This window comes from Canis lupus, chromosome 11 (assembly GCF_011100685.1).
Source record: "Canis lupus familiaris isolate Mischka breed German Shepherd chromosome 11, alternate assembly UU_Cfam_GSD_1.0, whole genome shotgun sequence".
NCBI classification, from domain to species: Eukaryota; Metazoa; Chordata; class Mammalia; order Carnivora; family Canidae; genus Canis; species Canis lupus.
Window position 1 is genome coordinate 55,247,612 of NC_049232.1, and position 26,052 is coordinate 55,273,663.

Here is a 26,052-nt window from a genome sequence, read left to right on the forward strand (position 1 = left end):
GGGAGAATGTCAAGGTTAACACTAAGGGGGACATCGATGCTGCAGGGTAATCTTCAGGGTGGAAACTTCTTTTTTTTTTTTTTTCAAGGCAGGAGGCAGGCCAAGAGCTCTGAGAAAGAGCTGTGGGAAATGATTCCAGCAGGTTAAGATTTTTTATTCTCATTAAGATCAACTGAACTTTAGCTCTTGTCTGAGCAGGAGGAAAGATCAACTGCAGGACCTCTTGTGTACAAAGCAAAACTGACAGAGGTGGATAAAGTGAGTTTTATGCCTGTGTGGTCAGTGGCTCAGAAGTAACATATGAATAAGTCAAAGCTACCGCAGACCCTCATCAGGGAACGCCGACCGGAGGGAGGGCCCTGACACAGCTCACACGTAACTGTCCTTTAGAAACAACAGACTTCAGACCTTGCTAACCAAAAAGCGAGAAGCTTCCCAGGGCTTTCTCAGAGCCACAGAGGTGGTTCCCGGCACACAGGGTCAACTGATCTCTCATCTCCATTCCTTTCCAGTGAGGAAGAGGAGGCTCGCAGACTTAACTGGGCCCATCATTCCCAAGGTCCGAAGTGGCGTCTAGTGTGTGGAGGGGACGACCATGCCTTTGAACTGCACATGTTCTACTGATAATCTGTGCTCTGCAGTGGAAACCAGAAGGCAAAATGCCGGCACAAAACCCTTTCGTGGTTCAGTTCTTTATGCACTAAGGTTTTAGGTTAACTAGTGGTTGTAGTTGAAAATTTTATAAATTATGGTTAATGTGAAGTTTTTCTTTAGTCACAGAAATTCAGTCTGGTTATTATTTAAAAACTAAGAGGACCCTAAACCGACAGATCTTACTGAAGATGTTCTAGCAGCAGGACTTAACCCTGGGAGCCCAGTTTTGGTGGCCGTGCTGCGTGGTGTTTCAGGTATATTTAGAACGTGTAACATAGGAACAAACAGCCCACTCTTCCGCATGGTTGAGAAGCATTATAAAATACTTTATTTTGAATTTGATCTTAGGTATTTAGCAAACAGATTATCATTCTTTATTAACCCTCCTTTGAATTTGAAGAACCTCAAGATTAAAGTTGCCAAATTGATTATTGGGTCAGAAATACAATTTTGCCCCTCAGGAAAGAGAGATTGAAGCCACAGAGCTCTGCCAGGAACCAAGGAACATGAGATTCCTTTTGCTGGATACAAAGAAATGAAAAAGCCAATGGTGAAATTTCAAGTCTCAAAAACCATCCTTTCTTGACCAATCCCAGGCAACAAACGTTTGTTTCCCTGAGTGTTCTTACGAACATCTGGGATTTATTTACAGTTTAATATTGGAATCAGAAAGAATGTTTTCCTTATTGAATGCCAACCGCAACGATGTGAAAACCTATGGCCAAATACTTGAAAACACCTTTCCACACTGCACAGTGGTCCAATGGCTTATGTGAGGTAAAACACTAGAGAAATTTCTAGTCCATCATGGCTAAACTTACAGACTTCAACCATGTGTCACGTCACTTATTAGACAAGTCACCAGTGATCTCATGCCTGTAAATTAAGCCTCTGAAGGCCAACGGTGAAGAAAATCCAGATATTAAAGAATTCAGAAACCCTGGCCAAACCATCCCAAGATGGTGATTCTGAAAATGTAATAATGGTGTTTTTGCCAGATCCTTTTTTAACATCATGTGCATCTCTTGGGATCCAGCAAAAATGTTAAGCCACAATGCCCTTGTGCCTTTTAATATACCACAGTGCCAGTTAAACTAGCATTTCTGTTGCTTGGGAGTTATTTTCAAGAGTGATTCAGCAAATCTTATGATAAAGGACAGGCCAAAGAGTGGACAAGCACAGACGAAGCTGCAGAGCACTGAGCAGAGGCTTGACGAAAAAGGAAAAGTCTCGCACGCTGAACTGTAATGATGTGGACAGTACAGGGTAACCAGAGGTGGCCAGGGCCTCACCACTATGGAAGAGTGTCTACTGAGGCTGCAGATGGGCCCAGGAGTGGCACCATGCTGTTGGGATGGCCATCCCCACTAGGCTTCTCCTTGAAACACAACTGCAGCTATATTCTGCATCACTGGAAATGGCAATATAGTATTAAATCTGTTGGTCTATGGATGGTTGTGTTTGTGTTTCTTGTGACTAGTGGGAAATGGACACATGCCTCACATGTTGGTCAGAGGCTGGGAAACTACCACGGCAATGCTAAATGACCTCATTCAAAATGTGTCTTATGTTCGGGGCATTCATCTAAAAAAAATGCCAAAACATCAGTGTCCCCAAGCTAATCTGAATCCTTCAAAGAGAATACTTAAAAGCTAAGAGTGTGGGTACTGGGGGAAGCAGAGACTCTTAAGGAGAGTTCACTCACAGAAACCAATTCAATAAAAAATGAAGGGGGCCACATCTTTAAGACCACCTGTTCCATCAGGTGTGTTGTAGGTTTAGACCAAAGGATGGCAATTTTTTTTCTATAAAGGAGCCAGATCACAAATATTTTCAGCTTTGCAGGCCATGAGGTCTCTGTTGTAACTAAATTCTGCCATAGATCATATGTAAATGAATGAGTGTGGCTATTCAAATAAAACTTTATTTACAAAAGCAAGAGGTGAGTCAAATGCCATAGCCTGCAGATCCTTAGTCTCTCAAGCTGCCAGAGAGATGAGGGTAGGAGTGGATAGTAGGTGACCTGAGTGGCCTGCTTCTAAGGAGTCACCCTCCAGGGCTACACTTTTGCCACCAGGATGAACAGGTCTGCCGACAAGACAAATGACTACCACCAGTCTGCTACATGGCACATAGAGGGCACAACCTGGTCACTAGGCTCAAGGCTCTCTTCCCCAGCAGCTCTGCCATCCTACTCAGCTCACCTTTTTCTGTGCTCTGGCATCTTCTGAGTCAAATGTCTCAGGTAAGTGGTCAGCACTCGACTCCCTCTTCCCAGCCCCTCTGGAGTTTAGATGGCCAGTATGGTACCCAGTTTATGATGTTGGCATTGCCAGCGCTCAAGTTTCTATTGCTGCAGCTTTGATATTCTCCAGTGTGTGGTCCCTGTGAACTAGCTTTCTGAAGGCCTAGGGAACTGCTGCTGCTCACATAGGCATGGCCCATCCTCACCAACATCAGGCTGGGGCTCAGGGCTCGTTGGGAGCCGCACCTGCTGCGTCAGTTCGCTGGGTATGCGTGGCCGTCGGGCTGTGCACTCACATTCCTCTTTAAAGCTGCTCTGGGAGGGACTTGAAGCCAGCCTTCTCCCTTTGTCTTGACATGTGACACAACAGGCTGTGAATCCTTGTCGTTGGCAAGCAGGGCAGGTCAAGATGAGCTGGCGGCACTGGGGAGTTGAGCAGAGTTTATACTGGTCCCATGGGGCTCCACAGTATGAACATTCTGGGGAAGAAAGAAAAGCTCTAGTTCTAAACATATACATACATGTGGACACATGTAGACAGGCATTTCTCCAGGTCCTAAATATAACTCTTAGCACATCAGCTAATATACCCTGTTGGGCCTGGAAAGGTTTCTAAATAGAGTCTCCTGTCCTCTAGCAAAAAAAATGCTCCCTCACCTCCATTGTTTTGGCAGGGGCGGGTGGTGGGTGGGAGGTGGTTCCCAGTGTTATCTGGGAACTGTCTTCCTGATTCCAATATTCAATGACTCATTTTTTTCTTTTTCCTATTTAGAAAAGATAGTATTGTTTCTTTATTCCAAAGCTGGCCAATTACCCCTTGGTTCAATGGTCTTCCTTTAGATCATTCCCTTTGTCACGGAATACAACATATGTGAATACACACGATCTCACATCTATATTCAACTTCTGTATTCCACGCCCCTCTTCCCCCAAGCCTCAGGCTCTCCCGCTGTTGCTAGTGGACACTTGACCACTCAATTCCTAAAAAATTCCCATTATCTATTTTTTCAGCCCATTTTCCCATGCCAACTTCCTGTTAGCAGTGACCACATCATTCTTTAAGTCTCCTTAATTAGTTTTATCTAAGCTACCTTTGGGCCTACTCTCTTGCCTTCACACTCACATGTAAGTACCCATCAAATCCTGCCAACTTTTCTTCTGTAACATTTCTCAAATCCACTATTTATACTTATTTATAATTCTTCTCTCCATCTAGCTCCAAAACAGATTTCAAGTAGCTTTCAATAAGAGACACAAATACAACGCCAATTAAAATTAATAAAAAGATCAAGAAGAAAGGGGAAAAGGCGATCATACTCCAATCTTTTTCATTATTGGAGTGGTAATTCAATCTCAGGCTCTGATCACAGGAGTTCTAGGAAATTACAACAGCCACTAGGGCTGTCTGCCTATGACCTTTCCTGGTCAAAACTATGGCATCCAGGGGCAAGAGCCAGTTTTCTTAAGAATTATTTCCATTCTCCTTTTACTGACCCCACACCAGTGAGGACTTAACACTACCGTCAAACCACAGGCTTCTTGAACTCACATCCTCCTGTGGCCACCCCTGCCCTTGGACCTCAGAATGCCCTAGCCACCACTCAAAAGTACCTAACCTACCACATGTGTCTACAGACCACCTAAACTGGAGGTTCTAAAAATACATAGGATTACAAAGGGAACCAATTAGACAGAAATACAAAATATCAAAACATTTTTAAAAATCTGTGATATAGCTAAGATATTTATTAACACATTAAATAAGACAGGGGACCTAATAACTACTTCCACTTTGAGAGAATAATGAATATAAATGCTATTTGGAGATGTCTTCATAATATATGAAAATATTGTGGTTTTAAATAGTCACTGGTGCATTTAATATTACTGATCTGTTGGTTACATTAACAATCAAAGGAAGTGTTACAGTTAGTGTGGGGTTGCGAAAATAAAGATAAAATTATTTTCCTATCCAAATTCACAGAACCCCTGGATTCTATATATCAACTACTGGTTAAGACCCTTGTTTCAACCTATTAGTTCAACTCCCAGCATGTAGGCAGAACAAGTGACATCATACCCACTGGAAAAGACCTGCCAAACTAGTAAATGGGGAAGCCAGGACCCAGTATAGGTCTCCCAATTCCTGATCCAGGCTTCTGTTGTATCTCTAACTCTGTTGGGAAATGGTCATATTTCATTAATTCTTTTCCCTGTTTTCCTCTTCACATAACCAGTACTGGGCTGCCTTCCTGAATGGTTCATACAGAGAGCGTGCCTGCCTTGTGGGTTTAAGTTCCAGCCCATGCTGACCTACCTGACACTATATCACTGTTGTAGGATAAGGCATAACGCTCATCAAAAACAAACAACTTCCCTTTGTAGAAACCATTGGGAAATTCCTCCAGGTACTTGTGGATGCCACCCTTGAGTTGGAACACTTCCTTGCACACTCCCTATGTGAGGAAAAATAAGAGGAAATTTGAGGAGGCAAAGACTGGTAAGCTCCACAGACGAATGGCAGGTGATGACAGCAGTCAGGACCTTCACTAGGTCCTGGGAAGCCCAGCTATTTTTGCTGCCTCCTAAATATAGAAAGACACCTGTTGGAACATGTTATGTGAATGTGTTCTTCTCAGGATCAAGCATAAGGATTAGGAGAAGGGAGATATTAACTAAGCTTTCCCTTTTGTACTTGATGAGACTCTAAGACTGTTAAGTGCTTTCCCACATCTTGAGATTTAAGAACTTCAGATTTTGTACTTACAAACTCTACGTTGAAATCATACAAAGGAAAACTAAATCCCTGGCAGGTAGGGGGTGGGAGAGGGAATGAAGGGGGGGCTGGAACACTCAACACATGCTGTTGGTGGAGCTTTCTTGGCCCCCAAGGGGGTTAACTTACCTTGGCTTTGAGGTAGGCTGAACCCCGCTCACAACGGATGCCCCCAGTGCAATACATCAGCACCTTCTTCTCTCTGAAAAGTTCTAGATTTTTGTCAATGTAGCTAGGGAAATAACTGAACTTCCTGATGTCTGGAGCTAAGCAGCCCTGGAATCGTCCCTGCGATATAAGAGACACAGAAGGAAAATGATCAGAAAAACATACCTCATAAGAACAAAGGTTCTTTCTGCATCAACCCCACTCAGGGCCCTGTGGCAAGGAAACACTTACTAGTTGCTGTTCTCATCCTACACTCTGACCTTTCACCGTCAATTCTGGAACTCAGAAACAAGACTGGTGGGCTGTGGGTCATCTTCCCAGAGTCCTCAGAGGAACTGGAGAGGCTGCCCATAGCCTACTTTATAGCATCTTTGACACATGTCATAGGTAGGCACATGGGAGCCAACAAATACATTATGTGCCAAGATGTCTTTAATTCCTATTTTCTTAGACGTTCTCACCAGATCCTGAGTTCAAAGGTTTGGGTTTTGAAGCTGCTAGCAGTGCGGGGAGAGCTATGTGACTTGGCCACAGGTAGGCATACACAGTATCGCTTGGCAAACACACCATGATGTGGGAAGGGGGAGACCTGCCATTCCACTGAACTCAACTCTTACTTACTATTTTGCTTTCATAGAAGTTTCTGCAGTCCAGTAGGATAGTATCACTTTGTTCTTCATTTGCCTGAGACAAAAATTTTTCTACTTCTTTATGAAATTCACCTGGGGATAAATGGATTCCTAAAACCAAACCAAAAATTTACTTACACAAGACAAAAACAAAATCCAATCCCAGCTAGCCCAGCCTGATGACTTATGTGTTGCTCGGTTTCCTTCCACCCAAACCTTTATTCATAACTGCAATTATGTCTGAAAATAACACTCTCTGATGGCCATGATGAAATTATTCAGTGATTCCAGATAACCTCACTTCCTTCCTCCACAGATAAGTGCTATGGAGATCTGGAGGCTTAGAAATGATTTGTCAAAGAATTTTCCATTCCCATACTTGGTCTAACCCAATGATAAAAGCCAGTTGGGATCTAAGTTGCCATGTGGGTTTGCTGGTCCATTATATAGCCAACATTCTATTTTCATTGTACGTGGAGGAGCTTGGGCATGACTATGTGTTTGACTATAGGGTTTTGACTCTAACAAAGGCAAGCCTAGGTTCAAAGCTAAGAACCTTGACAGGCAGCTGAGAGTAAAAATTTGTAGAATAAAGTTGGACTGTTCTTTAAAAAGACAAAAAGGTTAAGAAGAATGTTGTCTAAGTCTGTGTCCATGAGTGAAAGAAAAAGAGTGGGAGGGGCTGATGGCAGAAGTGACACATGAGAGAGCAGGGCAGGAGAGAGAAAAGGAAGGAAAAGCTAAAGCAGGCAGGAGAGAAAGGAAAAGAAGAAAATTAGTAAAATCCAAGGAGACTAAAAGGAGAGAATCTCAGTCTGGTGGGGTCCCCCTGGCCTTCTCAACTCTACAGAATAGAAATATTACTGTATCTTTGGGGGTCCAGACACCCCAGTCGATTGTGAGGAACTTCCAGTGAATTTGACAATGGGGAGTAACCACCCCTCACAGACAGGGGCTCTGGTAGAGCTTGATGGCACCAAAGGAGGCTCATTCTGCTCAGGGGTAAACAGCAACAACCACTTGAAACTAAGTATCCAGGTAAGGCTACCGTCCCCAGAGCATGGGCAAGGAATCTGCATTGTAAGGTGAATGTTACGAGGCCAGAACTGATTTATTATCACCTAATTACTTGGTCACCAAAACAAGCTGCAAAGGGAGGTTCAAAACTGTGATGAGAAACACAGAAATCTGCTAAGACTTCCACTTATAGGACACTACAGGGAACTAAACCCATTCCTCGCTGCTGTTCTACTAGCCCTTCGAAGGCCTGACTGGACAGGGACTCACAAGGACGTGTTGAAAAGAGGTGCCTTCAAATAACGAGGCTCAAATGAAAACAGCACAGCATTTCCCAGAGCCCAGTTTCCCCGAATTTCACAAGCAATGTTTGGTAGCACCGACCAAGAGCTCTTTAATTATCCTAAGGTAGGGGCACTGTGTAGACACAGCCCTTTTGGGGCCATCTCTCCACGTGCATGAGTCTCTTTTCCTGGATGACTGTATCCTACTCTGGCTTAACCTTTAGGATTCATTTAAATACCTACATATTAGAAAGTGAAGAGAGACAACCGGACTTTTGTGTTTCCTGATGAAAGAGGACAATGCTACCTATCAGGCAGTCTTGGGGGGAAAGAAAGAGAAAAGGGTATCAAATTTGAATCTAACCAAGTCTCTGGATCTGAGGACTCTAGTCACATGGGGATATCAGGCTCTTGAAATGTGGCCAAAGATGTGACATAGATACAGGATTTCAAGTATTTAGTAAGCAAAAAAAAGTAATATCCCATTAGTAATTTTTTTACAATGATTACACATAGAAATATTTTGGCTACATTGCATTAAAGCACATTATTAAAATGAATTTCACTTGTTTCCTTTACTTTTAAAATGTGGCTGTTAGGGGCACCTGGTTAAGAAGTCGGCCTTCAGCTCAGGTCATGATCCCAGAGTCCTGGGATTGAGCCCCAGCACTGGGCTCTCTGCTCAGCAGGGAGTGTGCTTCTCACTTTGCCCCTCACCCTATTCATGCTTGCTTGCTCACTTGCTTCTCTCTCAAATAAATAAATAAATAATCTTTTAAAAAAATAAATAAAACGTGGCTACTAAAAACTATAAAATTACATATGTGCCTCACATTTTATTTCTATTGCCAGCAATGCTCTAACTACCAATCTATAGGAAATAGAGGACAGAAGAGATGCAATCAGCTCTAGCCAGATTGTGGGAAACTCTATAGATTAATGACCTAGTTTCTTCAAAAAATAAACTGCAAGGGGAAAAAAAGGAGGAAGGCAAATGTGTAAGTTAAAAGAGACTTAGAGACACAGGGATCCATCACAATGAGTGGATCTTACTTAAATCCTAATAGAAACAAATTTTTTAAATTATGAGATCCTGGGACATCTGGGTAGCTCCGTGGTTGAGCGTCTGCCTTCGGCTCAGGGCATGATCCCAGAGTCCGAGGATTGAGTCCCACATTGGGCTCCCTGCATGGAGCCTGCTTCTCCCTCTGTGTCTCTGTCTCTCTGTGTGTCTCTCATGAATAAATAAATAAATAAATCTTTTAAAAAAATTATGAGATCCCCATGGGTATGAGTTCTTCAAATACATGCAATTCTGGGAAACAGCATGCTCCTCCTTTGCTAGTCTTACCAATTTTATATACTGTCTAGTGTTTGATAATATTTGATAATATCAAGGAATTACTATTAAAATTGTTTAGAGGTAATAATAGCTTTACAGTTATTTATTATTATTATTATTTTAAAAATTTTTATTTATTTATGATAGAGAGAGAGAGAGGCAGAGACATAGGCAGAAGGAGAAGCAGGCTCCATGCACCGGGAGCCCGACGTGGGATTCGATCCTGGGTCTCCAGGATCGCGCTCTGGGCCAAAGGCAGGCGCTAAACTACTGTGCCACCCAGGGAGCCCTTATTTATTATTTTAAATGTTTACCTTTTAGAGATTTTTACGAAAATATTTATGAAATGACATGACATTGGGATTCCCTTCAAAATAATCCAGGATGAGGGAAGGGGACAGGGTATAGAAGAAAGTTGGTAATGAATTAGTAATTGCTGAAGTTGTATGACAGGTACATGTGAATTCACTTTACTATTTTCTCTTTTTTTAATGTTTGAAAATTTTCATAGAAAAAACAAAAAAATCCACCAAACAAATGTTTCAACCATCTACAGTAACCATGGTGAAGAAGGGGAGGAGAACATTCTAGAGCACTTGCAAACAAACTGCTTTGGATTTGAAAGCCACTTGCTTCCTGTAGCAAAAAACCTGTGTGTTATTCAGTTGATGAACTATTTATAAGTAACAATTACACTCTTCCTAGATTGCTATTTTTGAACCAAGAAAACAACTTCTTGCCAAATCATCAGGAAAAATAAGAGCATTCTAAGGGGTGAGTCTTCAATTATCAAGAGCACCACAGAGAAAACCAGTTTAAGCACTGAATGACCCACAGGCTGGCCATCCTACAGCTATTTTTTTAAAGTATAATTAACATACCATATTCTATTAGCATCACATGTACAATATAATGATTCAACAGTTTTGTACATTACTCAGTGCTTATCGTGATAAGTGTACTCTTAATCCTCTTTATTTCCCCCATTCCCCCACCCACTTTCCTCCGGCAACCACCAATTTGTTCTCTGTACTTAAGAACCTGGTTTTTTGTCTCTTTTCTCTTTGTTTCTTAAATTCCATATCCCAAAGCTATTTTAAAGAGTGGATTACTGATCAGAGTGTCTGACTCCCACATTTGTTTCTATATCAAATTTTGTCCCTCTGCAGAAAAGCAAAATTTTTCTTCTAAATGCAAGCATACCAGGCTTCTTGTAGGAGATCTTATTGGGACTGATCCCCATGGGCACAATTTCTTCAAACACACCAACACGCAATTCTGGAAAACAGCAAGCCCCTCCTTTGCTGGTCTAGCCAATGAGAAGCAAAACAGAACACAGTCTTACTCTTCCATCTCCAGATATAAGACAAGTGCCAGATACAAGAATTTTATCTGTCCTGTAATACTATGAGCTGAAATCTTAAGAAGCCTCAAAATAAGAATTAATGTTTTAATAGGGAAAGGGAGTTAGGGCCTAAAATGTTTCAGATAATTCAACACTAATAAATATCTATTACATACCTACCACATACAGAAATGTTAAATTGAAAAGGTGTTTCTATGGCTAGGAGCATTTAACTACAAACTGAAACCACTGAATAATTTCAACATGTAAAATTACATCCTAGCTTTTGCTCTGGAGCAATGACCTTTCTTTCCCTCCCACCACCAGCACTAACACCAGGTAAGGTATTCCCCACCTTTATCACTTACTGTGGCAAAGCACAAGGACACTCAAACAAAGGAGCTCAGCTGTGAAAGCAACAGCTTTACCCCCATGTGGTGTGAAGTACTAGTCTTGCAATTCCAAGTTTACTAATAACGTAGCGATGCCCTAAATTAGCCAGGTGGTCCTTAAGTGAGCAAAATATCTAAGTTTTAGAGTTAGATTGTGCAAACTGTAATGTCCTTATTCTACAGGAAGGGAGACTAAAATCCATGAGGGCATTAAGTTGCCCAAGACCACAGGGTGACTTAGTAAAGAACTAGAATGCACATGCTCCTATGCCTGCACAGCCTCAAAGCCCAACGGGAAAAGGGTGTTTATCTGGCACTACTTCTTTCTCCACACTGCTCTCCTCTACAGTGGGAAGAGGCACTGAGGCACAAATGGCTCTAAACCCATTTTATTCTTAATTTCTCTTACCTTAAAATCATCCTTACACATATAATCCTTAAACAATGGGCAGGAAAGCATGACTTCCACATAGAGTCTGGTGGCCAGTTTGCTTCCACCAACTGTCCCATTGATTCCTTCTGTAGCAATTCGAACCTGGGACACAAGATGGTGAGAAAGGGAATGCAGCCTGTTCTTTGCTTAATTTAAATCTTCCCGGGACAGAACAGGTTTGTGCGTGTCCATGAGTTTAGCAGGAAAAGCAGACACACAGTACAAGTGTTACCACGTGAAGATACTTGTAGCTTTCTAAAATGGCACTGCCCACAGTTCAGAGAAGGTACTCAATAGATGTGCACCGAACAAGAGAATGGATTGAATGAAACTTCTAGAAAGCCCCATTTGCTGTCCAATGACCAAAGAAATAAATTTCAACCGTAACCTAAATCCAGATCAGTGAATCTAGGATCAAGACTCAGCTTTGCCACTTACTTGCTGTGTGGCCCTGAGCAAATTAACTTACTTCTCTGAATCTCAATTTTTTCATCTTGATAAAACAGAGATAAAAGAGAACCAACAATGAAGAGAACTGCTGAGGAGATATTACCCAAGTCAGAGCACAGCTGAGAGCTAGGAATGCATGTAAGTACGCCTCTGCACAATGTCTGGAGGGAAGCACACCACTGCAAACCCACCCACTGGAATGCAAGTTCCATAAGGGGTGCATGTCTCTTTTGTTCACTGCTGCATAACTAGTGCTTAGAACAGTGCCTGCCATGTAGATACTCGATTCATATTTGTTGAACAAATAAATGTGTATCCATTTTGGAAGCTTTTTGGCTTCTCAAAGGCTGTATTCTCTTTGAAATGCATCACTGGTTAGGGGACATTTGAACTTGGGTTAAGGGCCTTGCCTTAAGAGGCAATGCCCAAGGAGGCCTGCAAAGTAGTTGTCTTGGTACCACAAAACCCTGTGGACGAATTTAAAGATGGATCTCTTTAGAATGAGCTGAGCTCTCTAGAGAAAAATGCTAGAGAGAAAGGACGACACTCCACCATCATGGTACTCTATGGAGACAGAGGTTCTATATTGTTACTACCATTTATATGGTAATGATACCTACTAATGCACTAGAATTTGGAAAATGTTAAAGGTTGCCCTTTGTCAGGACCCAGAGAAGATACTTTGTTGCCTCACTTGATTCTTTAGGGCATGGATATAAATGGGATTCATTTCATAAGCCAATGCCAAATCACTAGTAGTAGCTAGCCAGAGTTCCATGATGAGGATTCTGGATCACATTCAGGCTCCTTGAGAAAGTACTGCAGTTTGATAAAGCCTATTCTGGGCACAGGAGAGGAAAGTAGGAAGAGTATGCCATCTCTGCTGTACAGACAACTATCCCACCAAACAACTTCTATTTTTTCAAGAATCTATATAGAAAAATAGAGCTGAACCAGAGTAAGTGTCAGGAAATCTACTGTAAAACTGTTTTTGACTGTGGCAGATAAAGTACATACTTCTATGTAACTGTCTTTAGGGTAGGCTAGTAGATTCTTTCCTATGTTATTTTAATCTCAAACCCCAAATAAAAGACAAGCACACCTAATCCCTGTATAACTGGGGCAGAGTTATCTCGAAACTCATGCACTACTAGACTTTCAATCCCTAAGAGTCTTCAAGAGAGACCTTCAAGGTGACTCCTTAATGAGGAAGGCCTTATACCTCAGGGATGGACGGCAATAGTTAGCATTTATTGAACACCTGCTATGATACAGGAGCTTTATATTATAATCCTGAAAGGTAGGTATCATGATCTCCCATCTGACAGAAAGGAAACAGGAGCTCAGAGAAATCAAGCAACTTGCCCAGGGGCACAGAGTTGGTAGGTGGTACATCTGCGATTCAAAGCCAGATATTCATTCCAAATCACATTAATTTTTCCCTTCCAAAGTCTCCAATGTGTCCCCTCAAATTTCTTGCGGCAATACGGAATGTATAGCAATAGGCATCAGAACTTCTTCCTAGAATCTTGAAGTTCTCTTCTTTCTCTACCTAAATGCCAATATTCTCCCACCAGCAGAAAATTTCCTCAGTCAACTGGGCAGGTAGGTATCCTTCAAGTCTAAGGATTTACACTAAGACCCAGGCATGTGCTGCCACCTTGTGGGTAGGGACCCTCATTGCTAGTTCACCTCAGACTGAGCCAAGAATAAAAACCTGACCCCAAACATGGGAAGAGATTGATTTCATATTTTGTACATTCAGCTTCACTGTGAGAACATCCATCTTTCAGGGTGTTCTCTAAATAGAGGTGATAATAAATGTAATTCATTCTGGGGGTGTCTGGGAGGCTCAGTTGGTTACATGTCCAACTCTTGATCTCAGCTCAGGTCTTGACCTCATAAACATGAGTCTGAGCCCCATGTTGGGCTCCATGCTGCTTGTGGAGTGTACTTTAAAAAAAAAGGTATTCATTCCACAAACGTTTACTAGCCTTTCTTTGTTTCCTTTTTTTTTTTATTTTTTTTTTTTTTCTTTTTACTATATGCCAGGAATTGTGTTAGGAATTAGAGATCCAACAGTGAAAGAAAAGAGTTCTTGCCCTCTTAGAGCTTACGGACTATGGGAGGTCACAGATATTAAGATAAAAGTTAGAGTGACAAGGGCTATGAAAAATAACCGCAAGATGCTATGCGAGATTGTACCGGGGGAAATAAACTTGGATTTAAGGTCAAGAAAGGTCTCTTTGTAGATGTATCACTGGAACTAAGAACTGAAGGTTGAGTAGAAATTTTACAGAAGAAACTGTGTGGGTGTGGGAGATTTCCTTGAAGAAAGTTTGCCTGGAAAAAGACCCAAAGACACAAAAAAAAACTTTGTGGGCTCCAAAAAACTGAAAGAGCATGGCGCTGGATGAGTGAAGAATGACATCAGATAGGCAGAAAAGGTAGGAAGGGCCAAATTATGCAGGAACCTAAGGCTATGTTAAGGATTGGGGTTTTACTCTAAATGCATTAGAGAGACAGAGAGATTCTGAGGAACACACAGGGTGTTTAATTTACCTTTTAAGATGATTCTGGCTGCAGAGTGGAGGATGGATTAAATGGCAGGCAAGGACAGAAGAACAAGAGTGGTTTAAAAGCTACTGAAGTGGAGGACAGAGGTCATGGAGGAGGAGGCAGGAGTGAATGGAGGCAAGGGGTACTGTAGAGGTAGAAAGGGCAGGACATGATAATGAACTAACTGAGCTAAAGGAAGCTTTTGGCACCATCTGTTAGGAAACATGAGTGTGGAAAACATTACTGATCAAACGACTGCCTCAGGGACTTAAAATACCTGTGGGAAAGATCAGGCTTAAGATAGTACAGTGTCATACCCCGAGGAGACCTCAGAGTGAATCTAATTCACTTCCTTTTGATAAAAGTTTATTAAAAGTACATCATCTCTCTCTCTCTGTTTCTATATATATATATATTTGTATACAAGTATGTGTGTGTGTGTGTGTATATATATATATATATATATATATATATATATATATATATATATATATAGTGCAATCATTAAGAATGTTTTAGAAAAGGGGCGCCTGGGTGGCTCAGTTAGGTATCAGACTTTTGATTTCTGCTCAGGTCATGATCTCAGGGTTGAGATCGAGCCTCTCTCTCTCCTTCTCCCTCTGCCCCTTCCCCACCCACCCCCTCTTATTTATTTATTTTTTTGGAGAGTGAGTGCACATGTGCACGAGTAAGCTTGAGCACAAGTGGGGGAGGAACAGAGGGAGAGAATCTTAAGCAGGTCCCACACTCAGCACAGAGCTGCTCTTTAGGCTCAATCTCATAACCCTGAGATAATGACTTGAGCCAAAATCAAGAGTCAGACGTTTAACCAACTAAGCCACCCAGGTGTCCCCCACTCAAAAAAAAATTTTTTTTAGAAAAATAACAAAAACCATCCACAATCTTACCATGTAGACATAATCATAATTAACATTTTTTTAAAAGATTTTATTTATTTATTCATGAGAGACAGAGAGAGAGAGAAAGAGGCAGAGACACAGGCAGAAGGAGAAGCAGGCTCCATGCAGAGAGCCTGACGTGGGACTTGATCCTGGGTCTCCAGGATCACGCCCTGGGCTGAAGGCGGCGCTAAACCACTGAGCCACCCGAACTGCCCATAATTAACATTTTGGTATCTTCTACCTTCCATCTTCTTACACAAACACTTGTGGTTTTGTTATAAACGTATATTTAGTCCTTTATTCAACACTCCCCAAATATTTATCATCTGCTATGTGCCAAGCCCTGATCTAGCACTAAGAATACATCAATTAATTAAGACAAAGTTCCTGTCCTTAGCAAGCTTTTATTAGAGAGACAGACTGCAACAAATTAAACAAAGATTATACTTTCAGATGTTAATGAAGTCTTTTAAATTCTCCAAGCAGAAAGGGACAAAAAGTGGGAAGTTTTAGAGAGAGGACTGCTTTTGGATCAGATTATATGTATGCAGGCAGAGATCCGAAGTGAGGTACGTGCCAAACAAAGATCTAGGGGCGAAGCATTCTAGAGAGAAGGGAACAGCAAATGTCAACACCACAAAATGGTAAAGGAAAGGAAAAAAAAAAAAAAAACAAACAAAATGGTAAAGGACCCTGGCATGATCTAGGAAAAGTAAGAAGCAACTTGGAATCCTACTGTATGTTTGGTTCTGTGAAATTTCTCCCAGCTAACATATCAAGAGCATTTCCTAATGCCAGAGGTCAGCAAATTATGTTTCTGCATACAGTTTTATGGGGACACAGCCATACCCATTCTTATACCTAGTGTTTATGTTTGTTTTCATATTATAGTGGCAGGGTTGAGTAGGTTTTGTTTAGGAAACAAATATAATTTATTGGATGGACTTAAAAATCAAAAAAATCAGGGGCACCTGGGTGGCTCAGTCGGTTAAGTGTCCAAATCTTGGTTTCAGCTCAAGTCATGACCCCAGGGTTGTGAGACTGAGCCCCACATAGGGCTCCGTGGTCAGTGTAGAGTCTGCTTGACATTCTCTCTCTCCCCCCTTCCTTTACCCCTCCCCCTTCTCACTCTCTAAATAAATAAAATCTTTAAAAAAATCAACAAAATCCATTTTAGGTACTTCTTGAGTACAGTCTATAGGAATTTTCTACCAAGGAAAAGCCTATCTAAGCAGGCAAGATCATAAAGATTTAAACTTTAGTTTTTAAAACATACAATGGCTAGACAACTGATAAGAAATATTGCAGAATTAACCCAATTGTACCTTGTTATAGTTTCTTCACAATTACACATACAACTTTAGGGTTTGATAAAAGCAGGAGTGAGTAGTTTTTTGTGCAAAGCCAAAAATACTATTTGGCTCTGTAAGAAAAAGTCTGCTGATTCTCAGTCCATTAAATACTGTTGTAAAACGCCATGTTAAATTACTGTTCAGTAATCGACTTAAAAGCCTAGCAGGATTTCACGGATTTCTAAGAGCCTGACACTGAATCCTTTTTGTCTTGAGCACAACCTCTGTAATCCAAACTGGAAACAAGAGGAGTCCCCTGAAGGGTGAGGTGTGGGAGGCATTACCTTGCCTGTGAGGTACAGGTGCTGACACAGAGCCGTCTGCCAGGCACAGACCCAGCGCGGATCCTCTAGGTCACGGTAGCAGTAATAAAGTAGCACCTCTCCTTCATCACTGCCCTGGCCACTAGAAGAAAGCCACAGGGAAAAAAAACATTGGAGTCACTGGCATAAAGCAGCCACAAGTCACCAAGTAGACTCATGCAGTGTCAGAGGGGAGGCCAAGACAGAGGCTAACTTTGCTCCTACTATTGCTCTGAAATAAGGAGCAACTCCCATCAGCATTTGCTCTGAAGAAGACATTATCTGCACCCAATCTACTTTACAAAAAAGTGAGTGTACTCTGATTTCCTCATTTCATCATCATAGCCATGAGACAGGAAATAAGAACCCATTTTACAGAACAGCTGGAAATTTGAGTCCTTTCTGGCTTATCCTCTCAGGCAAGGCAGTATCTGTTTTTGAATCTCTCATCATACAAGAAGGTTTCACTTCCATTTTTTCATGTAATCCTCTTAACCATAGGAAGGATTATTATTATCCCCACTTTATAGCTGAGTAAACCAAGGGCAATTCCTCCTAGATGAGACAGCTACAGGGTGACAGTCAAGACATCGACAACAGTCTTCTGACACTAGACTCCATACTCTCTGCTGCACTGTGCGGTCTAACTAGTCGTGGGACCTGGGACCTAGTCTCTTATCATCTCTGACATTGACTTCCTCATCTGTAAAACCAGAGAAGTGAAATGGACTGACTGCACTTTCCAAAGTATGCTCTGGAGCTATTCTATGAAATTACATGTAGGAGAAACCTTGCAGATAGTATCTCCCTCTTTGAGAATCTCAATGAAAGCCCCTTATCTATCCAAGGCTCTGAAAAGTCCTGCGATAAAGAACATTTTAAGCTTGTGCTTCCCAACCTTATTTGTCTTTAGCATCTCTCTTTAATGCCTGTTAACATCCTTCAGAACTGGTATTGCATAGAACATATTTTAGAGAATGCTATGGAATAAAGGATAATGAAGGTCCCAGCCAGCTCTGGAATCTGGAACTCTCACCAATACCTTCATCATATTGCAGGGCCTACTCTCCTCTGAAACCTTGCCTATTTTAGAACCTATTTTCCTTTCTCTAAACTACTGGAACAAATTATTATCTGTACTACACAATTCAACTGATAATTATATAGCCTGTCTCATATCATCTGCTAATTGTTTCATGTATCATTTATTTCTCTCACTAGAAAGCAAATTCCTTGAGGCATGGAACCATAGAGAAGCAAAAAGGCCATGTTTGTACAGTACTTTATAGTTCAGCGGTGCTCTCAACCATCATCATTTTATATAATTTATAGAGAAACACTGTGCAGAAGCAGGGCAGGCATCCTTATTCCTATTTTAGAGGTGAGAAAATAACGGTACCAAGAATTTTAGTGACTACCTCAACTCTCACTCCAAGTTCAATTCTCTTTCTCCTTCTCTTGATAAACATGGGGAATAGATAACAATTCATATAATTTGGTGACTTTTTCAAAGGCAGGGGAAACTGAATACTAATGACAAGAGTATATTAAATTTGGACATTTTCTCACCAAATAGTTCAGAAATTGCTTAAAATCAGAAATTTGTCCTCTAGAATTCTGTAATATAACTTGTTGAGTTTTTCAAAGGCAAGATCTAAACTTCTAATCCTATGCCCCAGTTCTAAAAGTTAATATCCCTTCTAAAACATATTCAACTCAGAAAATATTTGATAATAAAAACTGTTTTTAAAACTCTAATATTTGGGCAGCCCCGGTGGTGCAGTGGTTTAGCGCCGCCTGCTGCCCAAGACATGATCCTGGAGACCCTGGATCGAGTCCCACATCAGGCTCCCTGCATGGAGCCTGCTTCTCTCTCTGCCTATGTCTCTGCCTCTCTGTGTGTGTGTGTGTGTGTCTCTATGAATAAATAAAGTCTTTAAAATAAATAAATAAAAATAAAAAACAAAATAAAAGGTAGCTTCTGTATAAATTAATTAATTAATTAATTAATTAAAACTCTAATATTATTCAGGGTAGAGAGATCATTAACATTTCTGAGCCTTCCAATTTCTCTTTGAAAACAATACAATGTTCTGTTCATTACCTCTCCCTAGAGAAGATTAGATGTAGCCTTCCACAAAACCTAGTGAATGCCCCAGCTACATGGGTGTATGCTATTGCTTCTGTAATACAGAGTAAGTGGTTTTGGCTTAGCTTAGCAGGCCACAGAGAAATTTTGTGCCTTAAGGATCTTGCCATTTTCATGGATAGGAGTGGTATCACATTGTGGCTGGAACAACTTTTAAAGTTAAACTGAAGTACAGAATGAAATTCTTACCTTATCAACTCATCAGGGCTAAAGCAGCTTAAATCAGGGAGCCAAGCAGACACTTCATGATTATAGATAAAGTACTCTTTTAGAGGGTTCCTATTGACCTCAGACTTAAGGCTCTTTGAGGTGTTCAATGTCACAGCCAGCTGCTTTAACACAGAAGCAGTCTGGTGGCAAATCTCATCAGCATGTTGTGTTGCTGCATGTCTGTGGATGCTGATCTGGTCTCTGAAGAGCTGTTGACAGCATTTCCACCACTTATCTTTACATTCAAAAGAAGGTGCTGGAATTTCTTTGGTTTTGACGAAAAGGGCAAATGCCTGCAATTACATTTCAAATATGCCACTGTTAATCTTAAGTTTAAAGCTGGTAGAAGTCTCAGTGAATCCCTTATCTTTCCACAGGGTTTTCTAGTTTTATGTCCTATTTTTTTATAGAAGAACTTCCTGAGAGTAACAGTTTTCTTTGTAAACTTATACCTCAATCTAAAACTTGTTAGAGACTGTTCTTAAGGAAAGGGCTTCAATTTCAGAAATTAGTAAAACATTACAAACAACACTATGTCACTTCTAAAAACGAAATGGTCAAGGAAATTATGGAATATACTTACTATGGAATATTGAGCAGTTAGTTTTAAATTATGAGGGAAAATACTTATGATATAACGTTAAATGAAAAACAATGGATAAAATTTACTTCTACAACATAATCTCAACTATATTAAAAAGTGCACTGAAAAAGAACAGAAAGAAATATATCAAGATGTGTTGACTTGTTTTTTGGAAAATAATTTGTTTTTATTCTTACTGTTTAAAAAAATTAAGCAGAAAACTGTGGATGTACCATAATTCTGTTAACCAATTCCTAATGGCCATTTTTTTGTTTCCAATATTTGCAGTTATAAGCAATGTTCAATGAGCATTCCATGCATACATCTTTCTACATCTCTTTAACCATCTACCTTAAATAAACGTCTAGAATAAAACTTTTGGGATGAAGAAACAGGAAACTTAAAATTGTGATAGTGACTTCCAGAAAAATCATACCAGTTTATATATGCTCACCAACAAGGTGACATTCTATCCACAGCATCAAGTTTTATCAGCATTTTTTTTATTATCAGTATTTCTAGTGTTGACCTGAATTACAAGGCAAAAGAGATATACTTTCATCTGCATGTATTTGATTAGGAGGGTATTTTTTCATATCAATTCCTTGTTCTTGTATAACTTACCTATTCATATCTATTTCCTATTTTTCTATTGTGGCATTTGTTTTCTTCCTGATTTGTAAGTGGTTTCAGTGACCTTTTCTTAATCATAGTTATCACAAATTTGTTTCCCAGTTTGTCATGTTTTTCAACTCTGTGGTATTTTGATGTACAAAAGGAGGCTGAATGGGATTATGTTTATCAGTGTCTCAATAATTGTTCCCTTCTGGTCTAATGGGAAGAGGTATTTATATATACCTGTGTATGTATGTATTTTTTTTAACTTTTTTAACGTATATGGAAACTACTGTAAAGCATCCAAAAATGGGCACTCTAAACATTGATAACAGATATGAACCACCACAGTGGACCATCCTCTAGCTGTACACAACTGTATTTGGAGTGTCTCAGACAGAAATAGAGGAAATTACACTGGAGGGCATTTTTTATACTCTATTGCAGTTATTCTTTCCAAATAGTCAAAGAGAGAGTGTGTGTGCATGTATGTCAACATAAGTGCTTCTTCGTTTAAACTTTGATTTTCAAATCTTATCTGGTCTTTTAAGATTTTGTGAACAAGGCACTGAGGACCTAGCAGCAGTTAGGACCTCTGTGGAGTCTGTTCAAGGAAAGAGAGGCCAGGATGCAGCTCAGAGGTGAGTGAGGCCTACAAGGGGAAGGCAGGTCCTGGTAAAGGAGGCAACTTGGTAGGGTGAGTACATTGATTATTCCATACAAGAGAACAAGCAAAAAAGAAAATATACTGGGACCGATTGGAACTAGATTTCTCACCAACCTCATCAAATAGGGAAGTTATAAATATTGGAAAGGGAGAGTTAGAAAAAAACTCTTGTGATGCTGGAATGGAACTGAAAGTATTGGCATGTGCTCATGGTGTGATTAATACTGAGACAGTAGAAAATACAGAAGTATATATACAATACATCTAGACATTTGTGTATTCATCTATATATTTTCCTAGCTCCATACACCAGAGGTCCTGGGAGAGGCAATATTTGGTAGCAATGAGCTCGCAGAGCCTGTGGGTTTTGGTTTTTGACAGTCCTTCACTAGAAGGAACCAGAGCTCCCTGAAGAAATGTCTGACTCCAGGGGTGGGTCAGGAAAAATGCAAGATGACCTTGGAACACCTTGTTGAATTAGAAAGTAAGGAAATGCTCAAAGAATGATGGGAACAAGTCAAAAGGATGTAGAGACTAGCTTGAAAGGATTCCGAGCAAAATGTGAGATGATTTGAACATCATAATAAACAATAACATAATGGACTGTAACTCAACAAATAAAATGTAACCTGAGTGCACACGGATACAAATAAATTGGGAGAAGAGAAAGCTCTTCTTTACAGCAGAATGCCAAACACTAAATCTAGGAGGAACGAAGCAATTAGAAAATCACCCTTTAGCAGTCATCACAGTAACAATCAACTAAGCAGAGAAACATCAATGAATCTAAAGTTAGAAGATGAAAGCTGGATGAGGAAAAAGATAATTACATAGGCCCAAAGCATTTCCCCCCAAATGCTGAGTAATTTAAAAGGGAAAAAAGAAAAATTTATAGCAGAAAAATCTGACAGACACTCCCTTAATCAAGTAAACAAAGTTCACATCACCAGTAATGGGACAAATCGCCACTGTGAACCGCCTGATAGATTGTAGCCAGATGAACACAGCATCTCTTGTGGGATAGTCTTGTTAATAAAAGCACCAATCTGAATCTAATCATAAGGAAATATAAGTTAAAATCAAACAAAGGGATATTCTACAAAATAACTCATGTAATCTTCAAGTATGTCATGGTCATGATTTCACAGGAGGAAAAAAAGAAAGTGCTCCAGACTGAAGAAGGTATGAAACACAACTCAATGTAACATGTGATCCTAGAATGGATCTATAAAAGCCATTTGTGACACTTGATAAAACAGGAATGGAGCCTGTGTACAAAGGGGATATGAGGGTCCACTATACAATTCTGGCAGCTTTTCTCTAAGTCTGAAATTATTGCAAGATAGTATTTGAAAAAAACCTTTCTGTACCCTTTGCGTTTCATTTTCATGGACATCTGCATGAGAGCAGAGGCATGGTGGATAAGAAGTTATAAGCAGAAACATCTATTATTCTTTGACATGAAGCCAACAACAGCTACCTGCAGAAGGACAACAGACAGAAAGTAAGAAAACTAAGTCTCAATTGCATGTCCTCAGGTCATTTTCCTTGCTCTGAGCTTCAATAGGAAGAGGTTTGAGTCAATGTTCTCTGCAAGAAAGGATAAATGGCATAGAAGAGCAGCACACCAACATCACCTCCCATTATAATCTAATCCCAACTGTCCTCAGCAAGCTTGCACAACCATTTTGGACCATTGTGTCCTTCCTCCTAACCAACAGAACCCAGCCAGCTAGATCAGATCAGGAGTCTTAGATGGCAACTGCCCTACTGCCTATCTGTTCTCCCTATGTTAAAGTCTCCTGGGCTCCTGTATTTCTATCCATAGGTGGGAAAAGGAATCCAGCCCATCTGTCTAGGATCTGTCCTCAAATACTCAACCATAAGTGTTCCATAGCCACACCTTGCTCATGATTCTTCTTTGCCTGGCACTGACTTAAGATCACTGGATAATGATTCTGACTAGTACTTTGAGCATGGCAGCAGCCTCCTGTCTCATTAGCCCTGTACTCCCTGGAGGAAAACCTTGACGAGTGGTGACCTAGTAATAGATGTATCTGAATTAACTATACATAACGATCCTGAAATTTAACAGCAATAAGCAATTTTACCTTTTTTTTGGCAAACGAGTATTTCTTCTTCATACAGACATCTAACTCTGCTTTGAGACTACTACTGGGATTGATAAGCCTTGTGTCTTTTAAATCAAGGTCTGAAAATCTTAAAACACAGGCATCCAGGTCATCTCCTTGGTCTGGTGAAGTGAAAGAAGGCATCTGGTTTAGTTGTAGTAGTGGGGCAAGTTCCTTTCAGTTAACTGTCTCCTAGAAAGCAAAGGAAAGACAACAATGTCAGTCTTTGATTACTACTTGAAGTAAGCTTGAAGCGAATCAGTATCAGGCAAATAAGCATGGGCCCAGCAGCCCAAGCCATCCATCCATTCACTCATTCATTCAATAAATAATTGTTTAGCACCTACTCTATGTGAAGCACTGTGCTAGACAATGGGAATAGAGCAGTGAAAGAAACAGAAAAAGTCTCTGCTTTCTTGGAAGTTTATATTGCAGTGGGGAGAGACAGAAAATCAACAAATGATTTTTTTTTTTTTTTACAAATGAATATCTTGATTAAATTCAAAAAGTCAGATAGGAAAAAGGGCCATGAAGATAAAAACCAGGGTAGAAAGAGTGATGCAGGGCACTTAAAAACAGAGAGTAGGTGAGTAGGTCTTTCCGAGGCAGTAGCATTTGAGCAGGAATTTAAATTAGGGGTAAGCCCTGCAAACATTTAAGGTAAATGATACCAGAAAAGCACCAGGTACAAGCCAAGCCACCCAAGCCGTGTGCTAGTAACTTTAGTTATAAACACTTTGTTCTTTTTTGTCCTTTAACTTTAGAGCTAAAATGCAAATTCCATTCCATAGACGAAATAACAACCAAGAAAGCCCCATTTTAATAAACAAGAAATATAAAATATAAAAATCATTATTGTGGGGCAGCCCGGGTGGCTCAGCAGTTTAGCACCGCCTTTGGTCCAGTGTGTGATCCTGGAGACTCGGGATTAGTCCCGCATCAGGCTCCCTGCATGGAGTCTGCTTCTCTCTCTGCCTCTCTCTCTCTGTGTGTCTCTCATGAATAAATAAAATCTTAAAAAAAAAAATCATTAGTGTGGCCAAATCTTCTCAAAATGGACAAACTTCCAATCCCACTCAAGCCACCACAATTTCTCAACTGAATTATTGCAACAGTCTAATTGTCCTCCACCCCATAGAGGTTACCAAAGTCCCAAAGGCTTCTCAACATACTCTGATGACGTCTAAAGTTCACCACCTCTCTCATCTACTACTGTCCCTTTGGTCACTCCTCTGATTGCACTATGTTTATTCCTAAATGGGTCACCAACACTGAGAAAGCAAGGGTTTTCCTTTGTTCACCTCTGCATCCTTAGCACTGCATGCATATATAGGAGGTGCTAAATGTCAATAAATACAACATTTGTTGAATGAAATAAACACAGTAACTGGGTAGCCAGGGAAGGTTTCATTAAGGACCTGATGTTTGAGTTGAGACCAAAACGACAAGGAGCCATCCACGCAGATTTAGGAGCAGAGACAAAGGAAATAGTATAAATTCCTAAACGTGGACAGAAGCTTGCCTTACTAGAGGAACAGGAAGAAAGTCAGAACGGATGCAGTACAGTGATGAAAGAGCACAGAGGTAGCCCCAGGTGGCTCAGCGGTTTAGCGCCTGCCTTCCTGGAGTCCCGGGATGGGGTCCTGTGTCGGGCTCCCTGCATGAAACCTGCTTCTCCCTCTGCCTGTGTCTCTGCCTCTCTCTCTCTCTCTGTGTGTCTCATGAATAAATGAATAAAATTTAAAAGAGAAAGAAAGAAAAAAAAGAGCGAGCACAATTCTTTAGGTCAGGGTATAGAATTTGCAATGCAAAGTAACTGGAGTGTTGTACACCGAGGCCTAACGTGGTCTGATTCTGGATTACTCTTTCAAGTAGAGCTGGCAAGATTTACAGATAGACTTGTTCGGTAGGAAGTGAAGGAAAAGGAGGACCCAAGAATGACTCCTACCTACCTACACTTCTGGATGAAGCAATCAGATGGACGGTGAAATGGGTATGGCTGACAGAGCAATCGGTTAGGACAAGAGAATGAAACAAGGGTTCCAGTTAGACGCGTGAAATTTCAGCGACCACGGACAAGGCAGAGAAGCAGGCGCGGTGCTCATCAGAGACGTTCAGGGCAAGTCACGTTCGCACACGTGTAAAGAGGGGCCCAGTACTGAATACATTACTAGAGCAATCACCTGTTCCTCCCCCAGTAACAACTGAGGAGGAGGAGGGGCAGGACAACCACGCGAGGAACCCGGTCTCCCAGCCCCGGGGGCCGCAAGCGCAGCGCCGCCCCCCGCCCGGCCCCACCCCGCGCGCCGGGCCAGGCCAATCGCTCCGCCCAGCTCTCCCGACGAGGCAAAAGGCCCGGAAGTGGGAGTAAGATGAGCACGCACCCGCCAGTCCCGGTCCTTCCTTGGATCTTTCTTCATCGAACCGTCTCCGCCTAGCAGTCGTCACGGCTCCGCGTCCCAAGAACCTCCACCAGCCCCCGCCTGGAGTTCACGGAGAAAGGAGCACGGGAGACGTCACCTCGCCCCGGAAGTCTTCGAGGGCGTACGCGAAAGGGCCGCCGGGAAATCCTGAGCCCCAGGGCGGGTCCGAAGTTGAGGCGGGGACTCCGGCGTGCGTTGGTGGCCCGGCAGCCGCCGGGTTTGGCTCCTGACCCGCCGCCTCCGGCCGGCTGAAGGGGCGGTGCTTTCCGCGTGTCCCCGGAAGGACTTAGAGCGAAAGGCGGGAGAGGGAAGCTGCGGAGAGGCGGAGGAAGCCCGAGGGGGCGGTTGCGTGCGAACCGGACGCCCTCGGCCTGCTGAGCTTCCAGACGCCGGCTCTCCGGTCCCCGAGCCCGCCGAGCCCGC

General features: G+C 41.4%; 2 protein-coding genes across 3 annotated transcripts in view; one reads left to right on the top strand and one right to left on the bottom strand.

The window, feature by feature from the left end:
- TMOD1 (tropomodulin 1) overlaps positions 1-2,106 on the top strand; it is an 81,200-nt gene extending 79,094 nt beyond the window's left edge. Inside the window, exon 10 of the mRNA XM_038552903.1 lies at positions 513-2,106. Coding sequence (XP_038408831.1) covers positions 513-577 — 65 coding nt within the window. The 3' untranslated portion in view covers positions 578-2,106. The remainder of the gene's footprint in view (positions 1-512) is intronic.
- On the bottom strand, positions 957-26,025 carry TSTD2 (thiosulfate sulfurtransferase like domain containing 2). Of its 2 annotated transcripts, none has more exons than XM_038552901.1 (10): positions 25,591-26,025; positions 23,186-23,398; positions 19,189-19,502; positions 16,833-16,953; positions 11,262-11,387; positions 10,319-10,424; positions 6,465-6,583; positions 5,805-5,963; positions 5,217-5,355; positions 957-3,378 (listed from the first exon to the last, which is right to left on the bottom strand). In XM_038552901.1, the coding sequence occupies exons 2-10, from the start codon at positions 23,348-23,350 to the stop codon at positions 3,047-3,049; spliced, it is 1,581 nt and encodes a 526-aa protein (XP_038408829.1). In that variant the 5' UTR covers positions 23,351-23,398; positions 25,591-26,025; the 3' UTR covers positions 957-3,046. The 2 variants fall into 2 exon arrangements, with proteins under 2 accessions (XP_038408829.1, XP_038408830.1); XM_038552902.1 differs by lacking the exon at positions 25,591-26,025 and adding an exon at positions 25,159-25,378.
- Positions 26,026-26,052: the final 27 nt, after the last annotated feature.